Raw genomic sequence first — 26,129 nt, forward strand, 5'->3', positions numbered from 1 at the left:
GATATTTCCGATACCATCGATATTTTAGACCTTCTTTTCAGTCAATAGTAAAAGTTATCTGCAATCCCATCTGATACGGGGAATAGAGAACAGACAAGCCAAAGCTTGATGCACATGTTACATTCAGGACACACAATTTATGAATGGATTATGGATATGAATCTTCCCTTTTGTGTTTTAAACAACCCGTTACCCGCATCAAAAATAATTAAAAGATGCATCAATTTTGTTTGACTCGTCAAATTTTTGATCATATATGTCAGTGTCTCACTCAGTTGATCCAAGTAAACGAGATTTGTTTATATTATTTAATGCTTGAAACCTGACAAATAAATTTGACAAATATAATGAACCCCGAAAAAATCTCGGCATAAAAGAGAGAACAATGCAGTTCGTGCAAACCATGTGCCTGCCTGGGTTAGGATTATTTAATATTCGTCTGCCTGCCTGCTTAATAACAGGACATCACGTAGCTTTGTTGGGATGCAGTGCATAGTATACAACGACCCAACCTCTTTCTTAAGCCAACAAGAAAGGAAAAAGCCCAGAGTCAATTTCTTAAGCTCATGTTCAACCAATAGCCACACAACATATATCACCATGCTGCTGCTTCAAAATATCCCATCAAGATTACCACCATCCTTCTTTCTTCCCAAGCAAAATATTCTGCTCCAATCAAAGCCTCAATTGGCTTCAACTGGGCTTTCCAAAACCAGGTCCACAGGTCCACTCTCTGCAGCTTCAGCCACAGGATTAAAAAGGGCGAAGGTTGGCATATATAGATGCTCTCCATTTCGAATAAAAGAGACATTATCGTAAGATGAAAGCCCTTTGAGGCTGCTTTTTAGAAAAGCATTTATTACCCATTCCAGTGATTCAAACGCACTCGTCCACAAACCAAAATGAAAACAATCATAAAGCTACTGAATCCTCAACAGGGATAAAAGCAGAAAAGCTTGGCAAAGCACAATTTGGCGTGATGCTTAGGCAAAGTGTGTGCATCACTCATCATGAAACTCTTCGGGTTTCAACAGATCAAGAATCAGAAAAAGCAATGCAACCGATGTAAAGCAGAAGATAAATTAAGCACAGATGGTATATTTACACCGTAAATGGCTGTTCTCGGATCGACTCAACAGCAACTTTAATTTGTACAGATTCCCTTGATAAGCCGCTAATTGAAACTCAAAAACACCTAAATCGAAACAAAATGAAATTTTTTCCACCATGGACTCTTTAATTTTTACAATACAAGAGGGTGGTGGTGGTAGATCAAAGACAAGACTCTGTTCTCAACCTAATGCCCACCCCCTCATAAACTCTTTTAAACATGACCTATGGACCCCTTTCATTATTTGGTTAACATCACATTTACTTACATGACACTGACGCATTTCATTTACACAAATCCCTCAAACATATCTACACAAGGCAGAAGGATCTACTTCCTTCACTCTCCGAGAATTTCAAAAATTCCTCTCAATGCTATCAAGTATTGTGGTTGACTATAGCAAACTTAAGCTCAATCTTTCCTATGTACCTTCATCGATTGAATTGGGCTTCTATGCCAGGGTAGGGATGCTGCAATTTCTCCTATCCCTATCCAGGCAATCAAACCCCTCAACCCTCACTGCTGGTTTGCTCCCAAAATTGGCCCGAACATAGCCTCCTTTCCTAGTGGACGATGAAGGAGACGAGGATAGACCAGACGGGGCAGGTATTGGTGACAGTGGTGAGAATGGGGTGAGTTTCTCATTCCCAAATCGAGCGTCCTGAATTAATGGGTTAGCTACTCTGCTGGGCGGCGACCCGCTATAAAATGGGTGCTGCGAGGCCATTTCTGTACACGAAAATTGTTCAACGCCGAAAGATCCCTTCACAAAATCCAATATGAACAAATTTCAGAAAACCATACCTATTGATTCTTTTCAAGGCACATAACTAACAATGAATTTCTAATTAGTATTCATAAACTTTCTCTAGAGTGGTCGCAATTGCAATTGATTACGGCACCTATCTGACCTTAATTTTTCTATGATGATTATTTAATTGTAGATCCAGAACGTATATATAAAGGAGAGTACCTTTGTGAGGAGGTTGTCCAAAATATCAGACCCTGCCTTTGGATCACAGAGCTCCGCTTGGTGGCTGCAATTTAATTAATAAATGGTTAAAAGCCGAATAAGAGAATTTCACAACTTGAAACCCTAAACCAAAATAATAAAAGAAAAAGAAATTTATAAAACAAAATTGCAAACTTACCCAAATTGCCATCTGAAAGATCTGACGGGATCGTGAGGGCTGGCGTTTAGAAGGCCAAATCGGCGAGGTTTGGGACAAACGACGGAGTCTCTTGAATAAGTCCTCATGTCTTCGCAAGCTGAGAGGGCGTTGCCTTGCTGTATCGCACAGTGATTCATTTTTGCTCCTCGCTTTCGAAAGGACGACGTAAAACCTGGTCAACCAGTAATCAACGAAATTAAAACTTGAAGGAGTTATATCTGTATAGATCCCACAAAAAACGTGCACAGTAGATGTCAACTGAACAGATCTGATCTGAAAGAGCCAGCCAATGAATCAGACAAAGAAGTTCGTAACTGAGAATGATTTAAACTTTGTTCAAAAAATTTGAGGTCGCAGATCTAGAAAACTTTCATCCTTTACGAACAAACAAACAAAACGAAGAGATTCGGAAGCACCAGATCCACATACAGAAAATTGAAATTACCGAAGCGTTCGATTGAACCTATAAGAAGCCGCCGAGAAGAAAATAGAAAAAAAAAAAAAAAAAAAAAGAGACAGAGGGGGTTAAGTATTAAATACCTTAAGTTTGAGTGTGGAAGTTAGCTGCTTAACTCGTCGCTGCGTTGTTATTAACAGAGAATTGAGAAAGAATGGGAAGGGAAGGAAAATTAGGCGGAAGGAATTTGGTTCAGACAGGAAAGGAAGGGGGAAAGAAAGAAGGTTGACTTAGTATGGTCTCCACCCAATTTATAGAGCCACTGGCGAAAAAGAAAAAGGGCAGCAAACAAAGAATCATATAAAATAATAAAAGTTTGAAGAGAGAGAAGAGATTTGGCAAATGGGCTTGAGGCAAATATAACAGGCTAACAGCACAGCACAGCTAGAGAGAGAAAGGGTCAAGTGAAGGTGAGGAGCGTGTGGGGCATACAGAGGCGGAGCCTCTAAAATGTACCAAAAATATATAAGTTAGCTGTTTAGTTTAGTATTTAGCTTGTAAGTTACATATGAGAAGGGTAACTATGTATTATACGTATGAATAGTATGTGAAATACGTATGTACATACTATACACAAAAGAATCCGTTTGCTTTCTAGAAAACATTTATTTTTTCATAGAATTGACAAGTATTTGATTTGTGTTGAGATTGATAGCGGTTATGCAATTCGCACCAGTGTTATGGTGAGACGCGAATTGATAATAGAATTGGTAAACAAAAATTCAGACGCGATACATGAACTCAAACATGTGGATGAATTCTGCTGTTGAGATAAACATTTTAAGATATTTCACTAACTATGCCTGTGGGTGTGAGGTGTGCAGAGAGCAGAGATCGACAGAGGGGTGTCGAAACACGATTAGGCTTTAAATATCGTTTTTGCTGGTAAACCTGTAATATGTGCAATATTTTATTCCTTCATGTAGGAGGTGCCTCTGCCAATTCCAACCCATCGAAACTACAAGGAAAATTACACTTGAAACCCACTGGGTACCGTATGGTCTTTTTACAACTCAAACTTTCCACTTTCAAAGATATTTTCCTCTGTTTGGAAAGTTGAAAGGAGTTTTTCCCTTTCCTGCGGTTCAGTTTTAAACTAACGTGAATTGATGAGTTTGGCAATAAATTGCTTAAATGATTATGTGCTTCAATCGAACCTTATTGACAGAAATAGCAAATAAATTGCGAATTGTAGCAACCTCTTTTCATGATCATGACCTATTGATGTGTATTTCAAAGGGTGCATCATCAATATGAATCCGTACAAGCATCGGTATTCACACTAAGTGTGAATTTGTTGATCTAACCGCTACAACCATGCGTGTAAATTTGTTGATCTAACCGCTACAACCGTGTTTGCATGCAAAGCGTGAATTTGTACAGTTGAAAAATCTCTCATTCGAAACCGTTTAACTTGGTCCAGTTGGTGGAGCTAAACCTAGGAAGGGTCCTACACCACATCTAAAACTCGCAATCCATTTTTCTTCACAAACAAAACATTCTAATAAGTCCAATCAAACTCATTTAAGCTTAACCTGCATTCTTAATATACTTTTCGGAAACCAGGTCCACTGCCCTGCAGCTTCAACCACATAAAAGAAAGTCCACAACCAGATAGATGCTCCCCATTCCGAATAAAGGTTTGAACAAAAGCAGATCACAGAGATCAATTGATCCTCTGAGGCTCTGCTTTTAAAAAAGCACGTACCATGGATTCCAAAATGGTTCAAAGTTCAAACAGAACAGTCCACAATTTGGCGTCATGCGTAAGCAATGTGGGTAGCAGAAGATAAAAGAAAAGGCAGAATATGAACTGAAACACAAATGGTATATATACACTGTAAATGACAGTTAGATCGACTCAACAGCAACTTCCATTTGTACAGATTCGCTTCATAAGCCGCTCATTGAAACTCCAAAACATCTCAAATGGAAACAGAATGAAAATTTTCCAACAATAGACTCTTTACTTTTTACAACCCAAGAGGTGGTGTGGTAGAAGAACACAGACAAGACCCTATTCTCAACCAAATCCCACCCCCTCTCGTAACCTCTCCTAAACATGATCTATGAACCCCTTTTATTATTTGGTTAACATCTCATTCACTTACATGACACTGACACATTTCATTTACACAAATCCCTCAAACGTATTTACAAACAAGGCAGAAGGATCTCCATAGTTCGCTGGCCGAAAATTTCAAAATTTCCTCTCATGCTATCAAGTATCGTGGCTGTCGATAGAAAACTTTAGCTAAAGCTTTTCCTATTTACCTTCATTGATTGAATTACGCTCTATGCCAGGGTAGGGATGCTGCAATTACGTCGATCCCTGTCCAGGCAATCAAACCCCTCAACCCTCACTGCTGGTTTGCTCCCAAAATTGGCCCGAACAAAGCTTCCTTTCCTTGCAGAAGTTGTTGGAGACGGCGATAGGCCCGACGGGTGAGGGGTTGGTGACAGTGGCGAGGATGGGGTGAGCTTCTCATCCCCAAATCGGGCGTCCTGAATTAATGGGTTAGCTACTCTGCTCGGCGGCGACCCGCTGAAAAATGGGTGCGGCGAGGCTATTTCTGTACATGAAAATTGTTCGACACCAAAAGAACCCTGCACAAAATCCAACATGAACAAACTAATTAAGATTGATTTTTGTGTAGAAACATAACCAGGATTGAATTTCTGACTGGACCATAAATTCCAATTTAGTTAGTATTCTGAGCTTAATTTAGTACGATAACTGCACATCAGGAAATGTTACGTACCTTGGTGAGGAGGTTGTCCAAAATATCAGACCCTGCTTTTGAATCATAGAGCTCCGCTTGGTGGCTGAAAATCAATTAAATAAAGGATTAAAACCGATATATAAAAAAAATTGGATAATTTGAAATCCTAAACAAAAAAAAGTAAAATTGAGAATCCTTACCCGAGCTGCCATCTGAGAGATCTGACGGGATCGTGATGAGTGGCGTTGAGGAGGCCAAAACGGCGAGGTTTGGGACAAACGACTGAGTCTCTTGAACAAGTCCGCATCTCTTCGCAAGCTGAGAGGGCGTTCCCTTGCTGAATCGCACAGTGATTCATTCTTTTTCCAAGCTTTGAGACGACAACGTAAAACCTGTTCAAACAAATCACTATTTATTACAAATCATCATCTTAATTTTGAATTCAGGGAGTCATTTCCGCAATAGATCTAAAACGTGCGTATTAGGTGTGAACTGAACAGATCTGATCTGATCTGATCTGATATCACGGCCAGTCAATTGAACAGATAGGAACAGAATTTGGAAATTCCCTTAAGGTTTTAACAGAAACTAAAAGGAAAACAAAAACAAAAAATTAGCAAACGAAAAAAAAAAAAACAAGGCGAGGCATACCTCTAAGTTTGAGTGTAGAGCTTAGCTGCTAGGCTTCTTCTGTAGAGAAATCTAAATATATTGCTACAGAGTTTTCATAATAGAAGGAAAACGGAAACAAAATTAGGCGAGAGGTAGGGGCAGAGACAGAAAAGGAAAGGGAAGGGAAGAAGGTTAAGAAAGGATGGCTTCCACCAGATTTATAGAGAAAAAAGAGAGCCAACAAAGAATCAGAAAAAAGTGTAGTGAAAAATAATGAAATCAAAAACTTGGAGAGAGAGAAAAGAGGCTTGGGTATTGGGCAACAGGCTAACAGGTTAACAGCGCAGCTAGAGAGAGAAAGAGAGAGAGAGAGAAAGTAGAAAAGGCAAAAGGTGAGGGGTCCGGGGGTGTGCCAGAGGAGAGCGAAGACCGACAGAGGCTCCCACAGTTTCTCTGATTTGAGATTTTTTTTATAAAATTATTCAACGTGTGTTTAAATAGTGATAATTATTTTATTTTATTTTATTAAAATATCTTTCTTGGGGTTATCAAGTTGTTATGAAATGAGAAATGGGTAATATTTTAGTGCTTCACGCAGGCGGTGCTTCCCGCGAGAACTCACATCGATTTCGGCACCAAACCCATCGAAATCAACTTTACTGTTGCCGTTTTCTTTAACTTGCAACCCCCACGTGTCACGTGCATCCACCATTTAAGTTGATTTTTTTTTTGTAGAAAGTGATGCTTCATTCATGTTCATAGACAAAAATAAATTCCTTTTCGCCATCCATGCGACAAAAATATTTTTAAAAATTTCTCCGATCTCTGAAGATATTTCATTTTTATTTAAGAATTAAGATAACGTTATGGAGCCAAAATGTAAACTAATTGTTACAACTTAGATTTTTCTAACAAAGATGATAAGGTGTATATATTTCCAGTCTCGGTTAAGACAAAGTGGTGATGGGCATCATTGCCTAACTTTTTTCTGCCACAACAATTGGTCAGTAAAATATGATATCCCCCAAGATCCTTCCCGCCATAAATATCCCCATCCCAACTGCGTTGATACCGGAGACTTTTGATTAATTTTTATTAAAAAATACAAAAAAAGGGACAACGAAATGGTGCGGAGCTCGAATCAAATTTTCAGAGTTTAGACTTTGGGCTGCAAAGGCTTTCTTCTCTTTTGCTGCTTTTTGTCACAAGATTCCAATCTGGGCCACGTTTTGAATGGATGGGCTATATACAATTTACCTCTCCCACTTTTAATAAGAAATTTGAACATAAATTGTGATTTGATCTAATTACATTATTAAAAGCCTAACAATTACAGCCGTGGGTGACGCGTATCCATTTTGGGAACGAAACGACGCATTTGGGCACGTTTAACACGAATGAGGTTCTCTTGTAGTGTTGTGGGAGGAGGTGGAGCAAATTGAGTTGACAACTAGCAAAATCATATTACCGAGACTACCTTGGACCCGCTATCAATTTCCTAAGATCTTGATTGCGACGCGTTTTGATCTCAGGGACCGGAAAATCAATCCTCCCACCACTTCAATGTCATTGGGATAGCTGGCTGGCAAGCTGTAACCATAATCATTTCGTCTTTCAATGAAAGCTACCCAAACTTACGCATATGTAAATTATTGTTATGCTTTTTATCACAAAACATTCATAAAATTATAAAATTGCTTTTTTTTTTCTCGAGCTAATTCGTGCTGTCATGTTCCGTCCATCCAAAAATATGTTACATTGATGACATGACACATACACAACTTTATGCTCTAATAGTTTTGGACTTCTCCTCTTTCTTTGGCATTGAAAATTCCGGTTTACAAGTTTGGCTGTTGTCCTTTGTATTTTCCAAAAAACAAAATTGTTGCAAGTTGTGCGTAGGATGAGGCAGCATTTAAGTTGCAGGTTAGTTAGCGGTCCATTTCTTATCCTCCATGAAATGAGATGAGCAACGACGCAGCACTCTCTGGACTTTCCATTTTCAGGTATGGCCGAGAGACACAGTTTTCTTAATCAACGTGACCAGCCCCCAAAAGCAAAAGATTAACATCATTATCATCGTATGAACAATAAAGAAAGTAATGATCATCAAACTCACATTCGACCTAACCTAACAGCAAACATGTTATGTTGATCTTCACATTATAATTTTTAATTAAATCTTTCCTAAATAGATCGAGTAAGTTAGCTGAAGCTGATTTGACTCAAAAGTAAAGGCTCCACATTTTATGTAAAAAAGCAAAATATTGGTGGGCTTGACAGCCATGATTTCACATGCTCTGTCTAAGCAGATGACGGACTCAAATGACTTCAAATCTAAACTTTACCATCATTTTGGCTTTGGTCCCTGCCCCTGCTTTTTGGACGAAAATTCCAAATCATTGCACAAATTGGCGGAAAATTGCGTGCCTCCTCAACCCCAATTCTCATCATCAGTCACCAAAACCAGACATTGACGGACATCCCCGTCCCATTGTTGACTTTAATGTCACAATTTGGACGCTTCCAAATTGAGATGCAATGCAAGAGACTTGTACATCGCAACGTCAATGCCACAAAATATAAATAAGTCAATTGAAATATATTTTAAATCAGTGGCAATTTCTCCCTAAAGAAGGAATAATATAAGGCTCAATTTTATTAATCACCTCACTGTAAAAATAGGATCTCCACATCGCATCTAGATGTGTGTGGCTTGGTACCGTCCTTTACTTTCCTAGGGCAGGTTAAATGAGCAAGAAACACTTAACTATAACCAAAATCTAAGGTTGGGGAAGGAAGGAGATTGAAAACATTACTTCTCACATTAATATATGAAACAATTGCCAGAAGTTTGTCTGTTATACCAAAAAAAGGTAAAGTGATAATAACAGGAAAGAAGATTAATATGCCTCCAAAAATATGTTACCATGTACTTCTTCACATACAGTGTCATTAATGGTGGCTATGAAGTTGTCTAAGCAGGTGCTGACTCAGCGGCAGCGGCAGCAGCAGCCCTCTTCTTTGCGAAGTATTCATCAGCACGTGCAAGATTTTTAGCAACTGATGGCTTTACCCACTTCTTCCGACCAGGCAATACAGTGAGGTTACAGCCAGCAGCCTCAAGTTTCTCCTTAGCCGCTGCTGAAAAGGCACGAGCCTTTATATCCAGCTTCACACTGAGCTCCCCATCACCAAGAATCTAGAAAGAAAGAAAAAAAGAGCCTTAAGTTCTAGTATGAAAATATGCTTAATGAGCAGTGCACACTGATAACTGCCTAAACCCGTATGTACGTGCAATCCCCTCATCAAACTTGGCAATTATTGGGCCATATCAAGCTTGAAGTGGCCCTAATGCTTCTACTACATTTTTATTATTCAATAATTTTTTTTCCCACAAAAGCCTCAATCTATAGTTCAGACATGTCAATTGTTAAGGATGTATTACAGCTGCTGAATAAGGTGCAATTTATAAAATTCGAGAACAAAAGTAATATATTATCAATGGCACAAAAGCTGGATCATATATGTGGATTGGCCAAGTTTTGGCCAGAATGCATCACACTTTCGCATTCTTTAACCAAAAGGATCAGAAAATCAAGGAAATTAAGATTGTGTTTTTATAAGTAACAATTAAGTCAAATTTAAGAAGAAATATTGAATTGTAGAAAAACGCACAGATTGCTTAGTTATTTCAATTAAAAGAGGCTTGTTCATGCTGAAAGTTATATACTATCTGATATGCAACTATCGTTATAAAAATATATCCAAACTAGTAGAGGCCATACTTGTTCTCTGTAGTCTTCTGCATATGGTTTTAAGGATTGCAGTTCAATCCAGCTTCGATTAGTAAAACAGAGATATAGAGGCCATACTTTAAAGCAGCATATCACGAATGATATTTGAGTAGTTGAATGTTATGACAAAATGCTGGAACATCAATCTGACCTTAACCACCACAACATGTGTAAAGTAGACTAATTAAGCATTTACCTTCAAAGGGAGTTTCCTTTCTCTTCCTGATGGGTTGATCAAACCCCTGTCCTTCAAAGTTTGTAATGACACTTCTTCTCCTTCTTGAAACCCTGCTGCTTCAATGTCTTTCAAGTTCACAGGGACATACTTAGGCAAACCCGCCTGCATACCTTGTAAAAAAACAAAAAACAAACAGCAAAACAATTACTTTGAGTATGTCACTGAAGCATATTGGCATACACTTGGCGTGCAATTGCATATAAAGACAAGGTAATTATACCTCCGGCAATTCCCTTGAGTTTGGGAATTCGACGATAAAGCGGCATCTGACCGCCTTCAAAGCCCTTGCGCACGCCGGGTCCTGATCGGGACTTCTGGCCCCGCATACCGAACCCGCAGCTATTCCCTTGCCCAGCCGCTATACCTCTTCCCTTTCTCTTACCCTTCTTTCTGGACCCGGGTTGTGGGCCCAAGTTATCCAGCCTGAACCGCACATTGGTAACCGGAGCCCCGACTCCGGTCGACGCCGCCTTGTTCACAACCACTAGCCGCCTTCTTTCTGTAGTACTAGTCACCTTTAGGGACGGAATGCAACATAGTTTTTGTCCCAAGTTTCTCACATTTCCCTGTAAACATTGACATTATTATCAGCTCAGTTAGCAATTCATACAATTACACACACAGAGAGAGAGAGAGAGAGAGAGAGAGAGAGAGAGAGAGTACCTTGAAAGATGAAGAAGGGAGACTGAGAGGTGGGGTTGGAGGAAGAAAGAGCAGAGACGCTGCCATGGATAACAGAGAGTGGAGCTAACACTAGGAGTGTGTTGCACAAACAGATAGGATAAGCTTCTTCTTCTGCTCTTTTTTTCTCTTTTCCACTTTTTTGGGCCTAATGCTAACAACTAAGTAATGTTCTGGATATTTTCCTTTTTGGGCTTGAAGTTTCCAATGGGCCTGGAAGCAGTTTCATTGAGTGGCAAAAAAGCATCAACCCAACGCACGAGTTTTACATGGCAAGGTTGAAGGTACAACTAAATTTGGAAAATCACATTATTAATTCAAGTAATTATTTACACAAAGGTGGCACTAACTTTTTAGAAAAAAATTATTCCTTTCCTTTATTTTTGTGCCAAGGTTTTATCCCCAGTTTCTTTCTCTTGTAATTAATAATTTGGTATTTGATTGTGGGGAGAAAAAAAGGAAGAAATTAATTAATGAATGGCGATGAGAAATAAAGAAACAGGAGGAGATCACCATCAGAATAAGTTTGATGCATGTGCTTTCCTCAGAATAAGTTTGACTGGATTGGAAATGATGATGGTGGATAGGATTTTCCGTTGGATTGTTAGAAAAAGGAACCTTGCTTGCTAAAATACAAAATGAAAGAGGATGTTTGATGTTTTGGCAGACTGGACTGAAATGGACCACTCTCTTAGGTAATTATGGACACAATTTTTTTCAGTATTTGGGTGCACGGCCGATGCATGCTTGCATGCCCCGACTTTGCAAATTTGTATTACCAATCCAAATGATCGATGCCCTCAAGTCAAGCCCTATAAGTGGTGTTGTCCATGGATCACCTGAATATATATATATATTATGAATATGTAAATACATTAATTACAAGAGTATGCAAATTCGGGGCCTGTAAATGTGCACTTTAAAATCGCAAGAGGTGGGAGTTTTACTTCATATGATCATATATTAAGATATATAACTTTTCATTCGAGAAATGTCACGTGATGTTACCAACTTACATGTTATAATATGAGTGAACGACATAGTTGATATGTTATTGGGAAATAGATACACGTGTAAGTAATTAATCTTGTTCGATTTTATCAATGAATTTGACTATAGATCATTTGCTATTTATGCTAGTTGAGCTTAGTGAACTCATAACAAAACATCCCACACCCTATAAAACCCATAACCACCATACCACAACAAGCCTCTATATTTGTGGTCCATTGGTGGTTATATATATATATATATATATAATTATAAGTACATCCCTAGCTAGTCTGGTTGAGTTTCCCGATTTCTTGAAAATGACCATGATCAAGCAAACTAGATACATGTAAAGAATGCACCCAAAAAAGATACTTGTAAAGAATAAAACAACATATCGGTGGGGTTGAGCCCATCCCTACTTAGTTCATGAAAATACCAACAATCAGACATATTGAAAGTAACACTTCCATGATCCCCCATGGCAGTACAATGCTATAAATACATACCCAGGAGGGGCTGTTTTAATTACCTGCATGTGGACCATAATCTCTATCGTGTTCTTCATCTTAGCTTCACAGCACTATGATTACACTAGAAGATATGTATGCACAGGATCTAGCCTTGCTTGTTTATACGATCTCTTCTGAATCGTAAAATATTTATATACACAAACAATAAACCAAAGGAATTATAATTAAGAGCACGCGCGCGCAGCTTTGATTAAGGAAAAACTTAAGCCACGTCCCTCTCATTACCTCTACTCCCAAGTCTCAACCAAACCAAATGACACTTTGATCACACACCTAAAACCAAAGCCCTCTCTCTTCCTCCCCCACAGTACCTCTCCTCTTTTTAAAGTCACGAGACCCAGTACTGTCCCCAGCTTTGTTGTTTCAATTTTTTTTAATTTATTGAGAGATGAGTCCAAAGGGGTTTGGCAGAGAAACTGATAGAGAACTTTCAAAGCTCTTTTTCTTCCACCATCACTCAACTAGCCTCTATATTGCAGTCTCAAACTGAAAGTCTTATAATTTTCTAAAAGCTTTAGTTCTCTCTCTATCTTCCCATCTGAGAGAGAGAGAGAGAGAGAGAGAGAGAGAGAGATAGAATACTTCGCCCTCACATTCACATTTTTATTTCTGTCTTTCTCTGTCGGTACCATGTAGGTCTTTCCCCCCCATCCCACCTTTCTCACCTGCTAATTGCTTCTCCCTTTTCTCTACCCCATCTCCTTCTCCTTCTCCTGCCCTTATACTTTATCCAATACTCTTTTTCTTTCTAACCCACCATTTACTGTTTCATATATATATGTACTACCTCTGTGGCTTTTAGCGTTGTATTTATCTCTTGTTTTGATTTGCAGGCGACCTGATGAGGGCAACCCTTTAGACCTCAACAACTTGCCCGATGATCATTTCAGTAGAGATGGTAAACAAGTTGTCGAGGACAGCTCCTCTGGTACTTTTCAAATTTCTGATTACTACTACTACCGCCAAACCCAAAAACGGATCAACAATATCAAAACCCCCACATATCTTTTGAAAGGGCTCACATTTCTTGTTTTCCTTTCTTTTTTCTTTAATTTCTCCTTTTCAATCTTTTTCTTTTCTTTAAAAACAGATGAAAAGCTCTTCTTTGCTTTCAAATCAAAAAGGTTGACTTAAATGGGTATGAAGAAGATTGTGGATTTAAATTACTCTTCTTTTTCCGTCTTAAAATGTGTTCATGATGATTTGGGTAATTAATTAATTTAGATAGGGCGGAGGTCGCTGGTAGGGGTTAGTTTAGTTTAGTTTAGTCATATCGAAGTTGCTTTTATTGTCTGGGTTTTTAGTTGCAGGCTACAGAAAAAAGAAAAGCGGCGCAAAAGATGGAAAAGACGAGTGTGGGAAGGTCTACGAGTGTAGGTTTTGTTCCCTCAAGTTCTGCAAATCTCAGGCCCTTGGGGGACACATGAATCGCCATCGTCAAGGCAAGTCAATTTCATTTCTTTAATTATTTACACAAACTAAAACTAGTTGCCTTTATATTTGAGAAATTAATAAATAAAAGAACACAATTGGGGGCACTGGTTGTCTCATCAATGATTTAGCCATGAAGCGTCTTGGTCATTTCAAATAAGTCGAGGAAAGGAAGTCGTGATTTGATTTGATCATTTGTGTTTCGTTTGCTGAAATTCTTGCTGGATCAATTAAAGGTCATGTACTTTTATATTTGATATTATATTTATATATGTTGTGTGATTTGATTTGATTTAATTTGTGTGTTGGGTCGGAATGGTCACCAGAAAGGGAGACAGAAACACTCAACAAGGCTCGTCAGCTAGTCTTCAGTAACGATAACCTATCCGCCCCTCCTCCTCCTCACCTAGGGTATATATGCTTAATTTCTCTTCCTTTTATAAATTGCACTTTCTTTTCTTCTTTATGGTAATAAAAAAATTGAATTATTACATTAATAATTGTTGTTTGATTTTGTAGATGCTGCCATCCAATTACACCGGCGGGATATCATCATCCGGCAGCTGCAGGCAACAACATTGGCGGTGACCCAACATTACCTCTCAGATTCCCAGCAAGAATGTTTTCTGGCTCTTCGTCAAGTACCATCGTACCACCACCGCCTCCGCCGCCGGTGCCACAGCCAGGTGTTCAACCGCCTCAACAACCATACTTATACTCCTCTCCTTCGCGGCCCATGTCCTTCCCTGCTTCCCATTACCCTCACCATCAACACTCGGTCAATGATTATTATGTTGGACATGTTCTTAGCAGCACTAGTAGTAGTAGCCCCTCACAGTATGGTCATGGTCACCCAAATGTGAACTATGGAGCATCACCACCGGAGCCCACCAACTACACTTGCATTGGTGCACCTGTGGGACCCGGAGGAGGAGGAGGTGGTGGTGGAGGTGGAGGTGGTGGTAGAGACGGGTCACTGCACATGAACCAGGAGGAGGGATTGAATTGGAGCAGGAGCTATGCAGGGACACAGCAGCGTTTGGATCCTCCTCCTTCGATCAATCGATTTCAACCTGGCTTCTAATATTTAAAACAAATTATTATTATTATTATTATTTTGTTTTTGTTTCTTCTGAGAGATAGTCTTGAAGTATTATTATTAGGGTCTCTGCCTCGACACGCCACCCACAATGGACAGAGAGAAAGAGAGAGACTTAACAAGCTGACAAATGGGGTCATGAGAGGAAGGAGATGAGAGAGGTTTTTTGGTATTTTCTACTGGGCCAGCTTTTAAGCTCATCGACACCCTCAGCAAGTTTGGCTTCAAGTTGTGGGGTTGGGGGGGCTTTCAACATTGGAAATCTGAAGAGGGGTGTCTTTTGTATGTGTGTATCACTTCTACTACCAAGTCTGAAAAGGGGAACTAGAAAGACCTTGTGGGACAACAAGTTAGATATGAACTGAAAGTTCTCAACCCCTTTTTGCATTTCTAGTTCGTTTTGCATGCCAATCAATTTTTCCTTTTCTTTTTCTCGCTTTTTTCTATTAGCTTCCATTTGCCTTTTCCTATAGCATTTAATTATGTGGCCTCAGCGTTTTGACCAGGGGAAAAGGGAGAGTTTTGCCCTCCTTTTTTTTTTTTTTTTTTGGGATAAAATAAAGTTTAGGTGGAAGGGAGGCTACCCATCCCAGAGCCAAGACAAAGAGGGCTTTAGCTCCTTTTTGGTTTTTACAAATTACCCACTAAAAATGATTGTCGCCTTCCTTCTATTTCCCTCTAAATCTCAATTAGGATCTTCTGGCTTCTGGGTCATATGTGGTCACACCATGCTTGCACTGTAGGGGGCAATGAGAACTCGCAATCCCATCAAACTTTTTACTGCAACTTCTCTCACCCAGAATCAATCAAATTTGTTGTCTCTGTAAGAGTTGCGCAAACTATACCCTTCCAAACTCCAAAGAATCTCCGGATCCCCACCGATATTACTCAGAGCCACAATTATAAGAGTAATTACTTTCCCTCTTCACCTAATTACTAATTAGTAGTTGTTTGTCTTTAATTAAAACAATGATAAGAGTTATAAGTACTGCAAGAACAGCTCACCTTCTAAAACGAAAACCTTAATTACAAGTCTTTTCTCATTAGGTGTCGATATATGTCAAAGCATTTCGTCAAACAAAGAGCCTTATCATTCTATATACGCCAATTTATCCAATGTAGGACTTAATTATATGTTTCAGCGGTATAGAGCACTTACTTATATACCCGATTTTAGAATTATCTTTTGGCCTCTCCTTTGTACGAAGAGAAAATCCATGTATCTATTAATGCAACATATGGGATGAAGAATGTGAAATTCATTGTATATGTTTATATCATGCGCATATCTATACTTAATATATTTGCATGAATTAATAATGATGTACATTTGAGAATGCATATACTTCCAAACATTCACATATATGTTGAGATAGAAGGAACTTACTTGTTTGTCTATTTAGGTACAAGTGCATTTACTTCCAAACGACAAAGAAAGATTTACAAAGTGATGAAATTTTTCACCAAATAAAAATTACCAATTACCATGTTTTTAATTCGAACTAGGAGGGTAGGGGGGATAGGTGTGTTTCTCATTTTCTGTGGAAAAAAAAAAAAAAAAAAAAAAAAGGCAGAAGGCTTTGGCCTTTTCTACTGGATTTCTTTTCTATTGGTTGTATTTGTCTAATTCCGATCGAACATTGGCACTCTGAGACATATGGACTCATGAACTTGAATCCAATTAAATAATGGTGGTTGTGGGTTCCATATTAAGCGTCTCTTAAATTCGGGAGACTTAACAAGGTGATTAGGACACTTTATTGCAGGCTAAGGCCATGAGGCTTAACAGAGCAACCTATTTTTCGGCCAATTGCTGGGCTTGAATATTGAAGGAGATTAAGGGTTCAGGTGTTTAAAAGTGCAACTTGAAGTGACTGAAGATTGGTAGGGAGGTGGGGCAACTGGAGCTACACAAGAGACAGAGATACTTGAAGAAGAAAGCAGCCCTAACCCTAGCTAGTTGCCCTAACATGTACAGGCTAAACCTGCAAACATATATATCATAGGTTAAGCTGGACTGCAACATCTACGCCGCTGCTTGTTTACAGATAAGAGATCAGTATGTTAACTATTGGAACTACATATCTGAGGCCCATACTGGGTTCTGCTAGCTAGTGCTTAACCTGATTTGGTTACAAGCTAAAACCTAGCTGGACCCACAAGCACATATATATAACTCAAGATCCTTCAACTTATTTTATTTTATTAGCTAGTTTGAAGAAAAGAGGGCAAGTGTTTGGAACTTTGGATCCTAACTAGCTGCATATTCAGTAGATGATGATACATGAATTTGGCGATTGTTGTAATCAAATCTAGCCATATCTTAACTAGCATGTAATTGGTGATTGAACTAATTAAGATATTAATTATGCTAATTACTTAAGGTATAATTGGTGGCACGTAATTGGATGAGCTGCCTTCATCGTCTTGTTGGCGTTTCCTGTTTAAACGTTTGGTAAGTATGAGTGTACGTATAAATAATTAACCACCTCAAAATCTTCAGTTTGCAGAGCAAATCACAAACTAGGTCAGACTGGATGTTCGAGCATTTGAATAAGTGATGACTCAAGAGCGACTGGCCCACCATAAACATGTCAAATAAAGATATGAAGTTAAGAAACATTTGATTATTTTATGTGTTTCTTTCGTTGAAGTCGGTTTTTGTTTTAATAATTAATTCACTGACAACTAACTGCTGTATTTGCAGCTATCTATAGCAGCAGCAGTATATTAAAAAAGGACAAAGGATAAACAGAACAAAGCTATATACATCTTTATTATTACGAAGAAGAAAAAAAACATAAATTCCTCAAGGAAAATAAATTAGGTAAAATAACTTTCAGCGTTCAAATGTCCTAGTAATTAATCTGATTGATTATTTTAACTGTTTACTGAATTTGTACTTATCTATATTTCCTCTTTATATATGTATGAACTTGTTCTGTTTTAATAATATAATTAAGTTAATTACAAGAAAACAGAGTAACCATATTGGAATGCAGCAAGTATAGTATATTATACTCTCTCTTTCTCATATGTGCGATCCCAAGACCGCAAGACATGATATATATAATGAAGAAAGGTACGACACTGTATCTGTATGTATAGGTTGATAAAGATCGTGGGGCTCAGAGAGAGAGAAGGATGGATCATGGATCAGGGATAATTAAATAGAGTCGAGGGTGCATATATAAACTTCAAAATAGCCTCAACAAAAGTAGATGGCGAATCTGCTATAGACTTAGCTTAGTTCATTCATATTTCTAATAGTAAATTTGCTTTACACACTTCAAATTGAATTTGCCTTACCTGCAACTCTTCACTTTATATTTCAACGTGTAATAGGGTGGTGTTTTAATTTTTGATTCCCCAATTTATTGTGGTGATTCCCTCTCAAATTGTTGTATGCAATTAATTATCCATTTTATTATTAAAATTCATTAATACAATCAACAATGTGTTGGCCAAAAAAGGCCTTTTTCCTTATTGCCTTTTTGAAATTTTGTTCCATCTTTCCCAGATAATAATCTACCTATTTTGGAACTTGGATTTCATTTATTGTACCTAGTTTTTTCATGGATAATAATCTACCTATTATTTTTTAGAGTTTTTATATTTAAACCCCGCACTTCTCTTTGATCACCCCATATTCTAAGTTAACCCCAATTTCTAAGAAAACCCCCACTATTTTCCCAAACTACCCCTAAATACACACTCAGTAGAAAATAATAATTAAAAAACTCATCAACCTCACATTACTTGAAGAGATAAAAACACTGTTGTTAAATGTGTAGCAATATTATTTTATTATTATGGGTTTAGGGTTTTAATGAAGATATTTGATTAATTCTGCTGTTCTTGTTATTGGGTTTTAATGATTTTGCTTGCAAGGTTCACTAACTGCTCCTGTTGGAAGCGATTTTTCTATCAGAAGATCAGTGTTCAAGGTGCGCCTTTCTTTTGTTGGGGTGTTATTAATTTTGTATATTAGCATTTGTTTTTTAATTGGACACAAGATTGAGGCTTGTTTGGTTACTGTCATTATAAACTATGTGGCTTCGGAGTCTCGAAGATTTTCAAATTTGTTGTAAAATGAGAAGGTTCCGAAATTCTCCTTTTTGTAGGGGAGGATCAGCTATTGTGATCTTGATACCATTTTTTGGGTTCTCAGCTCGAACTTAGAAGCATTAGTTTTAGTTTTTGCAGATTGCAGACTTTACGGGTCTTCAAGGATGGAGCTTATAAAAAAAACAGCTTGTTTTATTTTTATAATTTCCCCTTTTCTTCTTTTGAGGAACTTATAATCTTAATGGCATTGTAACATTAATTATCTCTCTAAGCAACATACCTCAATTGACAACTCACAAGCCACTATTTGCATATTATATTTAGGGCTTGTGAAGAGAAGATGAGAGTGTACGTAGTAGGTTTCTTGGATTGAAAGAGAAGAGTAATTTCGCAATAGGGTGTAGAGGAATTTGGGTTTTTCTAAAACCTAATATGAAGATTGGTGAGGTGTGTGGGTTGTGTGTATAGATGTACTAGGGTTAAATATTAAGTTGGATGATAATTTTTGCCTTTTTACACAATAATAAAACTTAAGAGCTTAATGATTTAAGTATTGGGGTGAACATAGAAAAGTGTGGGGTTTAAATAGAAAAATCTATTTTTTATTGTACCTATTTTTTTCATAGATAATAATTTACCTATTATCTTTTATGAGTAATAATTTATGTACTATGTTATCCTATGAGTCATATGATGTAATATATGTAGGCATGAAAATGTTAACGTACATAATATCATCTAATTAACGTACTTTTTTTTTTCGGCATTGTACTTATTAGAATATATATAATTGGAGGGTGTATGTTTGAACTAATTTGATTGTAGGCCATTATTACAGGAGTGTAAACATAAATGTACAATGAGAGGTCTTATTTATTTGCATAAAATTAGGGGATAAAAAATGGTCAGCCACTAAATAAAGATCTAGTGGCATGATTTGTTAATAAATCAACTTACATAGACACATTGGCATCCAATTTTAAAATTGAATTTTACTTGAGCGTTATATTATTAGTGGGTTATTGTCTATGTTTTTTGAGTTACAAGGATAGCATGACCCTATTTCCAATCAACTTATATTAACCTAAGCATATACTTGAGCAGTTTTATAGTTAATTATTTGGGGTTGAGTTAATGAACTGACCTGAGATATGTCCCTCTCTCTGTAGTGCGTTTGCGTGTGATCAGTTCTGTGTGCACTGTAGCACTGTAGCACTGTGAGATGGGAAAAGAAGAAAGACAAACTAGCTAGGTCTTGTTCTCTTTCGGGTACGAAAATAGTTTAGCTCACAATGCCTCATTTAATGGCTTCTATCAATAATTGCAAAAAGAATTGACCTTCGGTTAATAGGATACTGCCCTCTATGAAAACTAGCTATACCTAGACAACCCAATTGGACCGCTGGAAATTTCTTTTGTTTTTTGTTGCCTCAAAGATTCTAAAACCTAATGGCCAAAATAAAAAGAAAAGAGAGAGAGAGAGAGAGATCCTACAACAAACCTAGTTATATTTATATAATTTCCATGACAAAAGTTGCATATATATTTTGCCACATCATATTTGAAGCTTCGTTCAGAAAAGAGAAAGAAAAAAACCATATATAAAAGCTTCTAATAATAATCTTCATGGTTGACTAATTTATTTTCGTTTTTTTTTTCATAGGTCATATTTGACTAATTTTAGTTGGTAAGGTGAAGATAAAGTGTTGACTAATTTTAGTTGGTAAGGTGAAGATGTAAAAACGAAACAAATTCTTAATTGACATTGCAAAATATTGCCGAAAAATTAGAATGACACTGTAACAAGTTCGTATCAAACAGTTTTATACTTTAATTTTTGAGATGAGACAAATGCCAAACAGCTTCAACTTGATTTGACTAGTTACAAAGATAACCGTATTTAATGTGTAGTGCATTAAAAGCAACGGCTCTGATGATGATAGTATCTGAAGTGGATTTGTATTAATTTGAAAATATATAGCACCACTATAGGAAGCCTCAGATTATTCTAATTATAGTCCACGCAGAGCTAGATAGAGCCAACCGTAACCAGGAACTGCCATTGTTTGGTTACTTTACATATATATCAAACAAAAAAACAGCCACCACTTAGTCCACAACAGTAATTAAGTACCATGCGTATAGGCTTAGGGGCCTGGCTAGGAGGAAAGTTGCATGTGTTGTTGTGTTTTTCCAGATTTTAAAGTAATTTATGTTTCTCTTTATATATATATATATATATATATATATATATATATATATATATATATATATATATACATATAAGATAGATAGATATAAAAGAGATGATGCAGCAGCAGCAGCTAGGGTAGCAGTAGGTGAGTCTGAAGGGAAGGGAGCGACCAATGGAAAATATGGGATTTAAAAACGAAATTCAAGACGAAAACGACCCTTCATTTCAACAATATCAATGTGGGTTGTTGGTGTAGATCACGCGGTTGAGGGAAGAGCACCTCTTATGGCATGTTATGATTCAAACCAGGCTTTCTTTTTTGGTGCGCTGTTGTTATGTAACTTTGTCTAGCTACCTCTGTCGTCTCTCGTCGTCCTTATTACTTCTCCATCCATCTGCTGCTAATTATCATGTTACATCTTTGTCACACACACATGCACAGTACACTCACTCTGTCTCCGTGGCATGCCACAGTCAATATATATATATATAATATAAGTGTATGTATGTACGGCGAGTGTGGCTTTCAGAACTGTTTGCTGAAGTTTTCATGCATGAGTCTTTTGAGAGAAAGAGACGTGGGTTTTGTGTTTGCATGAGAGGTGGCATGTCGTTGAGAAGTGTGACTATATGATATGTACAAGTATGCATCAGGTAATGTAAACTTGTCTCTGCTTCCCTACAACTATTAGCTTAGCTAGATTTGTATCTTTATATAAATATACATATATATATATATATATATATATATATATATATATATATATATATATATATAAGTATATGCAGTGCAGCCTTAATTAGCTCTAGGCTCTAGCTAGCTAGGGCAATAGGGGGATCTATATAACTTTTACCTGGAACCTCTAGCCTATAGGGGTCTTTCTCTCAGCCTTCTGTGCTTGTAAAATCTGTGATATGTATATATGACAGTATCGTGTAGATCGGATCGGACTCTCTGGGAAAGCAAACAAGAATGTTTTGGTTTGTTCTGATCTATGTCAAACTTTTCTCTGTGGGTTTTTGGCTTTGCCTTCAGTTTCTCTGGTTGTTTTTTAACCAATCACGGTTTGCCACTTCAGGTTATTACTGTGGCTCTCCCTCCTCCTATCCTATCCTATATTATATGCCTTTTTCTATCTTTGAAAAAGAAAAAACTTCCCAGACGAGTTACTGGTGGTGGTGTACGTAAAATATATTGTTTCTCCTTCTTTCTTAGTAAGAAGTTTTAACTATTAAAGCAACAGATCCATCGACGATATATATATGCAGATGTTACATAATCCACTGCCCGCAGATTAAAACATATGAATTTAAAGTCTGATGAATGAATCTAAGTCTTGAGATGAAAAGTGGAACCCTTAACTCCGAACATAATGCTTTATGTTTTAACTTTTTTCAATAGGCAAAACTTTGACGCACAGGGTCATAGGGACCAGAACAGAAGGCTTTCGTCCTTGGATCTCTCTTGCGGTTTAATAAATCACCTAAAGAGGAAACTCAATCGATCAAGCAAAAGATTGTGTTGTTTTAATGGTGAGTATGCCAATGTGATAGGAAAGTCTCTAATCCATTTTCCATTAAAAACTATTCGTATGTATTCAATTTACTTGACATGTGTTGGAGGACTGCAAACACCCTTTCAATCCAAGATTCCAATGGCTATGGCTAAAAATACATTTTCAAGGAGAATATCTGAGTATATTAGGCTATTTCTTTGGACAAAATCCGCACAGCATGCTACACCACCTCAGTCCAAAACAGAGAGGTCTTGCTAAATACTTTTCTTTTTCTTTTTTCTGTCCAAGAAGTCCAAAAACATGGCTCATGGACGGCCATGAAGCTTAAGAATCCTGGGACTTGGTGTGAAATAAAGAGCAGGTGCCTTCCAATTCAAACACAACACAAAATAAGTTCTAGAAAAGAGATTGCAATAGATAACAGTTGGTGAATGTTAGAGAAAAACAATTGAGTTCTTGACCATCACAAGATACAAGATATACAAATGATCATATTCGTCAATACAGTATAATCCTCATCACCTTCTTTAAAAACTATTGGAAAGTGTATTCCATGGTGTAACGTATGCTTTCTTATGTGCTGTTCCTGCTGTGCACCTTGATCCAATTATTCATTTGAGCACTACAAGGACTTAACCAGCTCTGCAGCAGAACGGGCAGCAGCAGATGCACGCTCGGCAGAGGCAATGGCAGCTCGAGCTCTCTCCAGGATCTCAGATGATTGTGGTCTTGTCTCCCTTTTGGTATCACTAACTGCTGCCGCTTTATCATCATTAATCGATGGTTGAATCTCATTAGTGTATGATGTGTGTGTCTCCCTTAAAGGTCTTGGAGCATGAAGGTACTTAGGTTCTTGTTTAATATCTGCAGGCACAATAGAGTGTGCCCCATTAGAAGGTGAAGAACTCAAAGAGCCTTGTTTTGCCGGAGCTTGAGAAGGTGCAGCTCCACCACTTACATGCTTGGATCCACCCTACAGATAATGGCAAAAAGACCACAGTTATTGTAATTACAGAGTAAATAACATAAAAGAAAGTACTAATATATTTCAAATTCCGCAATAGACAATATGCCTGAATAGATATGGAATGATATAAAGTGTAATTGTTGATTAACATGCCAAATCAAAACCAAGAAATTCCCATATCATGAATATGCTTGTGAAAGCATGAGCAGCACACACAAGAAACCCCCATATCATGAGAAGTTGCACAGTGTCTAGTCGTTATTCTGATGGACCAAATGATGTCAGAAGATTAAGCTACACCTAATCAGTTTGAAAATGGAAAAGAACTTAATTTGGCAAAAGTACCAGCAGATCTTCATGCGTTTTACTGAATTCTGCTTCAGTATTAGAAGAATCCCAATTCAGATTGTACTCTTGTGCAATTTCCTTCAATACCCTAAGCCTGGCCTCTCCAGATGGAGCACTAACTGAAAGCTTCTCAATTATCTGCCAAACTTACATTTAAAGAATTGAAAAAGTGGTATCAGTTTTTTATCAATATTGGTTGTTCATGCAGAGATTCACAATTGCATGTGCAACAAAATACTTAACAGTTCGGTTGACCCCAGAATCAGGACGAAGCTCAGACGCAGCTGATACAAATTCCTTTCCATATTTTGCTGTAAACAAATTCTTGATCTGCAATAAATCTGGAACTTCTGAACATCTTGGGGAAGCAAAAATTATGCTTGATATAGCTTCTCGTAATTCTGGTGGACACTCCCTGTATGGAGAAAAATGGTTAAAAATTGAGTGGCATAAACAAATTATATTGACATACAAGTGTGCAGAAATAACAGAATTTCAACATGCCTGCTGGTTAAGAAATTAAAAAACAAACAATGCTCAGTGTTTCCTACTCCCATTAGTATATCATGATATAAACTCCAATGTACTTTCTTAATGTAATACACCTGATGCTTTACATGTCATATTACCAACAATCACTGGATTTACCTCTGGCTTTCAATAATGGGAACACGTGCAAGGACAAATTCACAGAACAGCTCCAAAATCTCATACGCAGCCCATATGTCTTGCTCTCGTATAACATGCTCCACCTGACCAGATTATGAAATGCTCACCAAAGCTATCAATAATAATTCAAACATGAATTAAATTTTAATCAAATAGGCATTGACATCTTTGAGTATAGTTTTGAAAGTTATACCCGAATTCGAGCTATTGCTTCTTGGCCAGCCTGCAAAAATTGCGCAATTTCCTTGCGCATGTGTTTGAGCTGCACATCTCTCTTGTTTTGCAGCAATTTCATGCGTGAAATAGCCAAGTTCAAACATGTTTTGCTACAAAACAACTACCAAGGTTAAGACTTTACCGAATTACAAGAGCAATGCAAACAAGTAGACAGACATTTGAATCCAAGTCTCAATATTTGATAATCACACGCGGCAGAGTTAAGAAACAACCAAATTACTAAAGACAATGAATATCTAGCGCCAACAGCAAAAACAATCCAAAAATATTTTCAATGAAAGAAACCCATATGCTGAAATACATTAATGATTGGGTGCCTCGAAGAATCCAGAATTTCGAGAACAAATTGTTCACTAATTAAACTGCAATTCTACGAAAACTTAGAATTCTGGGTTCAAACTTGAAAGTATAAGTTGACCGACATAAATTATACGAAATCAAATCAGGATAAGCAAAGAATAAGGATTTGAATAACAGAAACAAACATATAATAAAGGGATGAGATTCAGGGGCCAAGGCAAATGGGTATGACCTACCACTTTGTGCCAAAAACGCCTCTGTTGAAAAGCTGGTTTAAGAGAGACATGGATGATGGATGCCTATATGAAGACGATGAGCCTCTTGTAGATAACCTCGATCGCTTAATGAAGCCCTTTCAGACTACGATTTATAGTTTCTGGGGGGACAATTGCAGAAAATCAACTACTTTTCTTCAACTTCTGGGTCAAGCTCTGTTTGGATAGCGTTCTAGTTTTCGTTTTTTATGTACCAACTCTGCTGGATCAGTGCCTCCTTTTTTTCAACCATTTTTTACTTAATACTCAGATGACAGCTCTAAATCTTCAATATTGTCCCTCAGCACCAATAAAAAATATTCAATAAAAATTACATGGAATAAATTTTTTTGTTTGTTTGTTTATATCATATCAGCTACCAAAGTAATAAAATCAATTTACCTTTATTATGTGTTTTTAAAAAAAAAAATACCACGAGGTGTCCCACACCCAGGTGGAATTTACCATTATTATGTTATTGACACTAAACAATGGGATATTTTTCAAAGGTCGGATGAATAAGTTTAAGGTTAAAAACCTAAGCTAAACTCAATTTAACGTGAGAAGCTTTTAAAGGGTGATTAGAGGTAAACACCATACTTAAGAACAGCTTTTATCAAGGGATATTAAAATTTTAAATCATTTTGCTATTTAATAATTTTCATTTGCATCAACGATATCAACAAGTGAAGGCTATTCCTATTTGTCAGACATCAAGGGATTTGAGAGAC

The 26,129-nt window shown here is 37.4% G+C and overlaps 5 protein-coding genes across 6 annotated transcripts; 1 reads left to right on the top strand and 4 right to left on the bottom strand.

Moving 5' to 3' along the window:
- Nucleotides 1-1,062: 1,062 nt before the first annotated feature.
- Nucleotides 1,063-3,081, bottom strand: LOC110764114 (uncharacterized). Its single transcript, XM_021967036.2, has 4 exons — nt 2,824-3,081; nt 2,263-2,455; nt 2,085-2,148; nt 1,063-1,874 (listed from the first exon to the last, which is right to left on the bottom strand). The coding sequence occupies exons 2-4, from the start codon at nt 2,418-2,420 to the stop codon at nt 1,563-1,565; spliced, it is 534 nt and encodes a 177-aa protein (XP_021822728.1). The 5' UTR covers nt 2,421-2,455; nt 2,824-3,081; the 3' UTR covers nt 1,063-1,562.
- Nucleotides 3,082-4,549: 1,468 nt separating this feature from the next.
- Nucleotides 4,550-6,536, bottom strand: LOC110764103 (uncharacterized). Its single transcript, XM_021967023.2, has 4 exons — nt 6,115-6,536; nt 5,664-5,855; nt 5,503-5,566; nt 4,550-5,347 (listed from the first exon to the last, which is right to left on the bottom strand). Exons 2-4 carry the CDS (start codon nt 5,819-5,821, stop codon nt 5,036-5,038), a joined length of 534 nt encoding a protein of 177 aa, XP_021822715.1. The 5' UTR covers nt 5,822-5,855; nt 6,115-6,536; the 3' UTR covers nt 4,550-5,035.
- Nucleotides 6,537-8,881: 2,345 nt separating this feature from the next.
- On the bottom strand, nt 8,882-10,932 carry RPL15 (ribosomal protein L15). The gene is made up of 4 exons (XM_088251283.1): nt 10,774-10,932; nt 10,331-10,676; nt 10,069-10,220; nt 8,882-9,277 (listed from the first exon to the last, which is right to left on the bottom strand). Exons 1-4 carry the CDS (start codon nt 10,837-10,839, stop codon nt 9,053-9,055), a joined length of 789 nt encoding a protein of 262 aa, XP_088107409.1. The 5' UTR covers nt 10,840-10,932; the 3' UTR covers nt 8,882-9,052.
- Nucleotides 10,933-12,665: 1,733 nt separating this feature from the next.
- Nucleotides 12,666-15,219, top strand: LOC110764112 (zinc finger protein JAGGED-like). Its single transcript, XM_021967032.2, has 5 exons — nt 12,666-12,946; nt 13,148-13,242; nt 13,625-13,756; nt 14,072-14,156; nt 14,265-15,219. Coding segments are annotated over exons 1-5 (879 nt in total). The 5' UTR covers nt 12,666-12,944; the 3' UTR covers nt 14,830-15,219.
- A 7,798-nt stretch (nt 15,220-23,017) lies between these two features.
- On the bottom strand, nt 23,018-25,667 carry LOC110764125 (Regulator of Vps4 activity in the MVB pathway protein). 2 transcript variants are annotated; one of them, XM_088247978.1, is made up of 6 exons: nt 25,381-25,667; nt 24,801-24,944; nt 24,587-24,690; nt 24,182-24,353; nt 23,936-24,076; nt 23,018-23,596 (listed from the first exon to the last, which is right to left on the bottom strand). In XM_088247978.1, exons 2-6 carry the CDS (start codon nt 24,900-24,902, stop codon nt 23,246-23,248), a joined length of 870 nt encoding a protein of 289 aa, XP_088104104.1. In that variant the 5' UTR covers nt 24,903-24,944; nt 25,381-25,667; the 3' UTR covers nt 23,018-23,245. The 2 variants fall into 2 exon arrangements, with proteins under 2 accessions (XP_088104104.1, XP_021822740.1); XM_021967048.2 differs by having other exon boundaries at nt 24,801-24,933; nt 25,381-25,666.
- Nucleotides 25,668-26,129: the final 462 nt, after the last annotated feature.

Source organism: Prunus avium, chromosome 1 (genome assembly GCF_965620075.1).
Source record: "Prunus avium chromosome 1, drPruAviu1.hap1.1, whole genome shotgun sequence".
NCBI lineage: Eukaryota > Viridiplantae > Streptophyta > Magnoliopsida > Rosales > Rosaceae > Prunus > Prunus avium.

What these genes read in the sequence shown, in the direction of transcription:
- LOC110764114 (XM_021967036.2), bottom strand. Translation starts at nt 2,420, where the DNA reads ATGAATCACTGTGCGATACAGCAAGGCAACGCCCTCTCAGCTTGCGAA. An exon ending in TCTTTCAGATGGCAATTTGG is followed by an intron (nt 2,149 to 2,262) that starts GTAAGTTTGCAA and finishes ATTAAATTGCAG; the next exon opens with CCACCAAGCGGAGCTCTGTG. An exon ending in TGGACAACCTCCTCACAAAG is followed by an intron (nt 1,875 to 2,084) that starts GTACTCTCCTTT and finishes GATTTTGTGAAG; the next exon opens with GGATCTTTCGGCGTTGAACA.
- LOC110764103 (XM_021967023.2), bottom strand. Translation starts at nt 5,821, where the DNA reads ATGAATCACTGTGCGATTCAGCAAGGGAACGCCCTCTCAGCTTGCGAA. An exon ending in TCTCTCAGATGGCAGCTCGG is followed by an intron (nt 5,567 to 5,663) that starts GTAAGGATTCTC and finishes ATTGATTTTCAG; the next exon opens with CCACCAAGCGGAGCTCTATG. An exon ending in TGGACAACCTCCTCACCAAG is followed by an intron (nt 5,348 to 5,502) that starts GTACGTAACATT and finishes GATTTTGTGCAG; the next exon opens with GGTTCTTTTGGTGTCGAACA.
- RPL15 (XM_088251283.1), bottom strand. Translation starts at nt 10,839, where the DNA reads ATGGCAGCGTCTCTGCTCTTTCTTCCTCCAACCCCACCTCTCAGTCTC. An exon ending in TCCCTTCTTCATCTTTCAAG is followed by an intron (nt 10,677 to 10,773) that starts GTACTCTCTCTC and finishes CAATGTTTACAG; the next exon opens with GGAAATGTGAGAAACTTGGG. An exon ending in AAAGGAAACTCCCTTTGAAG is followed by an intron (nt 9,278 to 10,068) that starts GTAAATGCTTAA and finishes CTTTCTTTCTAG; the next exon opens with ATTCTTGGTGATGGGGAGCT.
- LOC110764112 (XM_021967032.2), top strand. An exon ending in CATGAATCGCCATCGTCAAG is followed by an intron (nt 13,757 to 14,071) that starts GCAAGTCAATTT and finishes AATGGTCACCAG; the next exon opens with AAAGGGAGACAGAAACACTC. An exon ending in CCTCCTCCTCCTCACCTAGG is followed by an intron (nt 14,157 to 14,264) that starts GTATATATGCTT and finishes TTGATTTTGTAG; the next exon opens with ATGCTGCCATCCAATTACAC.
- LOC110764125 (XM_021967048.2), bottom strand. Translation starts at nt 25,430, where the DNA reads ATGTCTCTCTTAAACCAGCTTTTCAACAGAGGCGTTTTTGGCACAAAG. An exon ending in CCCATTATTGAAAGCCAGAG is followed by an intron (nt 24,354 to 24,586) that starts GTAAATCCAGTG and finishes TTCTCCATACAG; the next exon opens with GGAGTGTCCACCAGAATTAC. An exon ending in AAACGCATGAAGATCTGCTG is followed by an intron (nt 23,597 to 23,935) that starts GTACTTTTGCCA and finishes CATTATCTGTAG; the next exon opens with GGTGGATCCAAGCATGTAAG.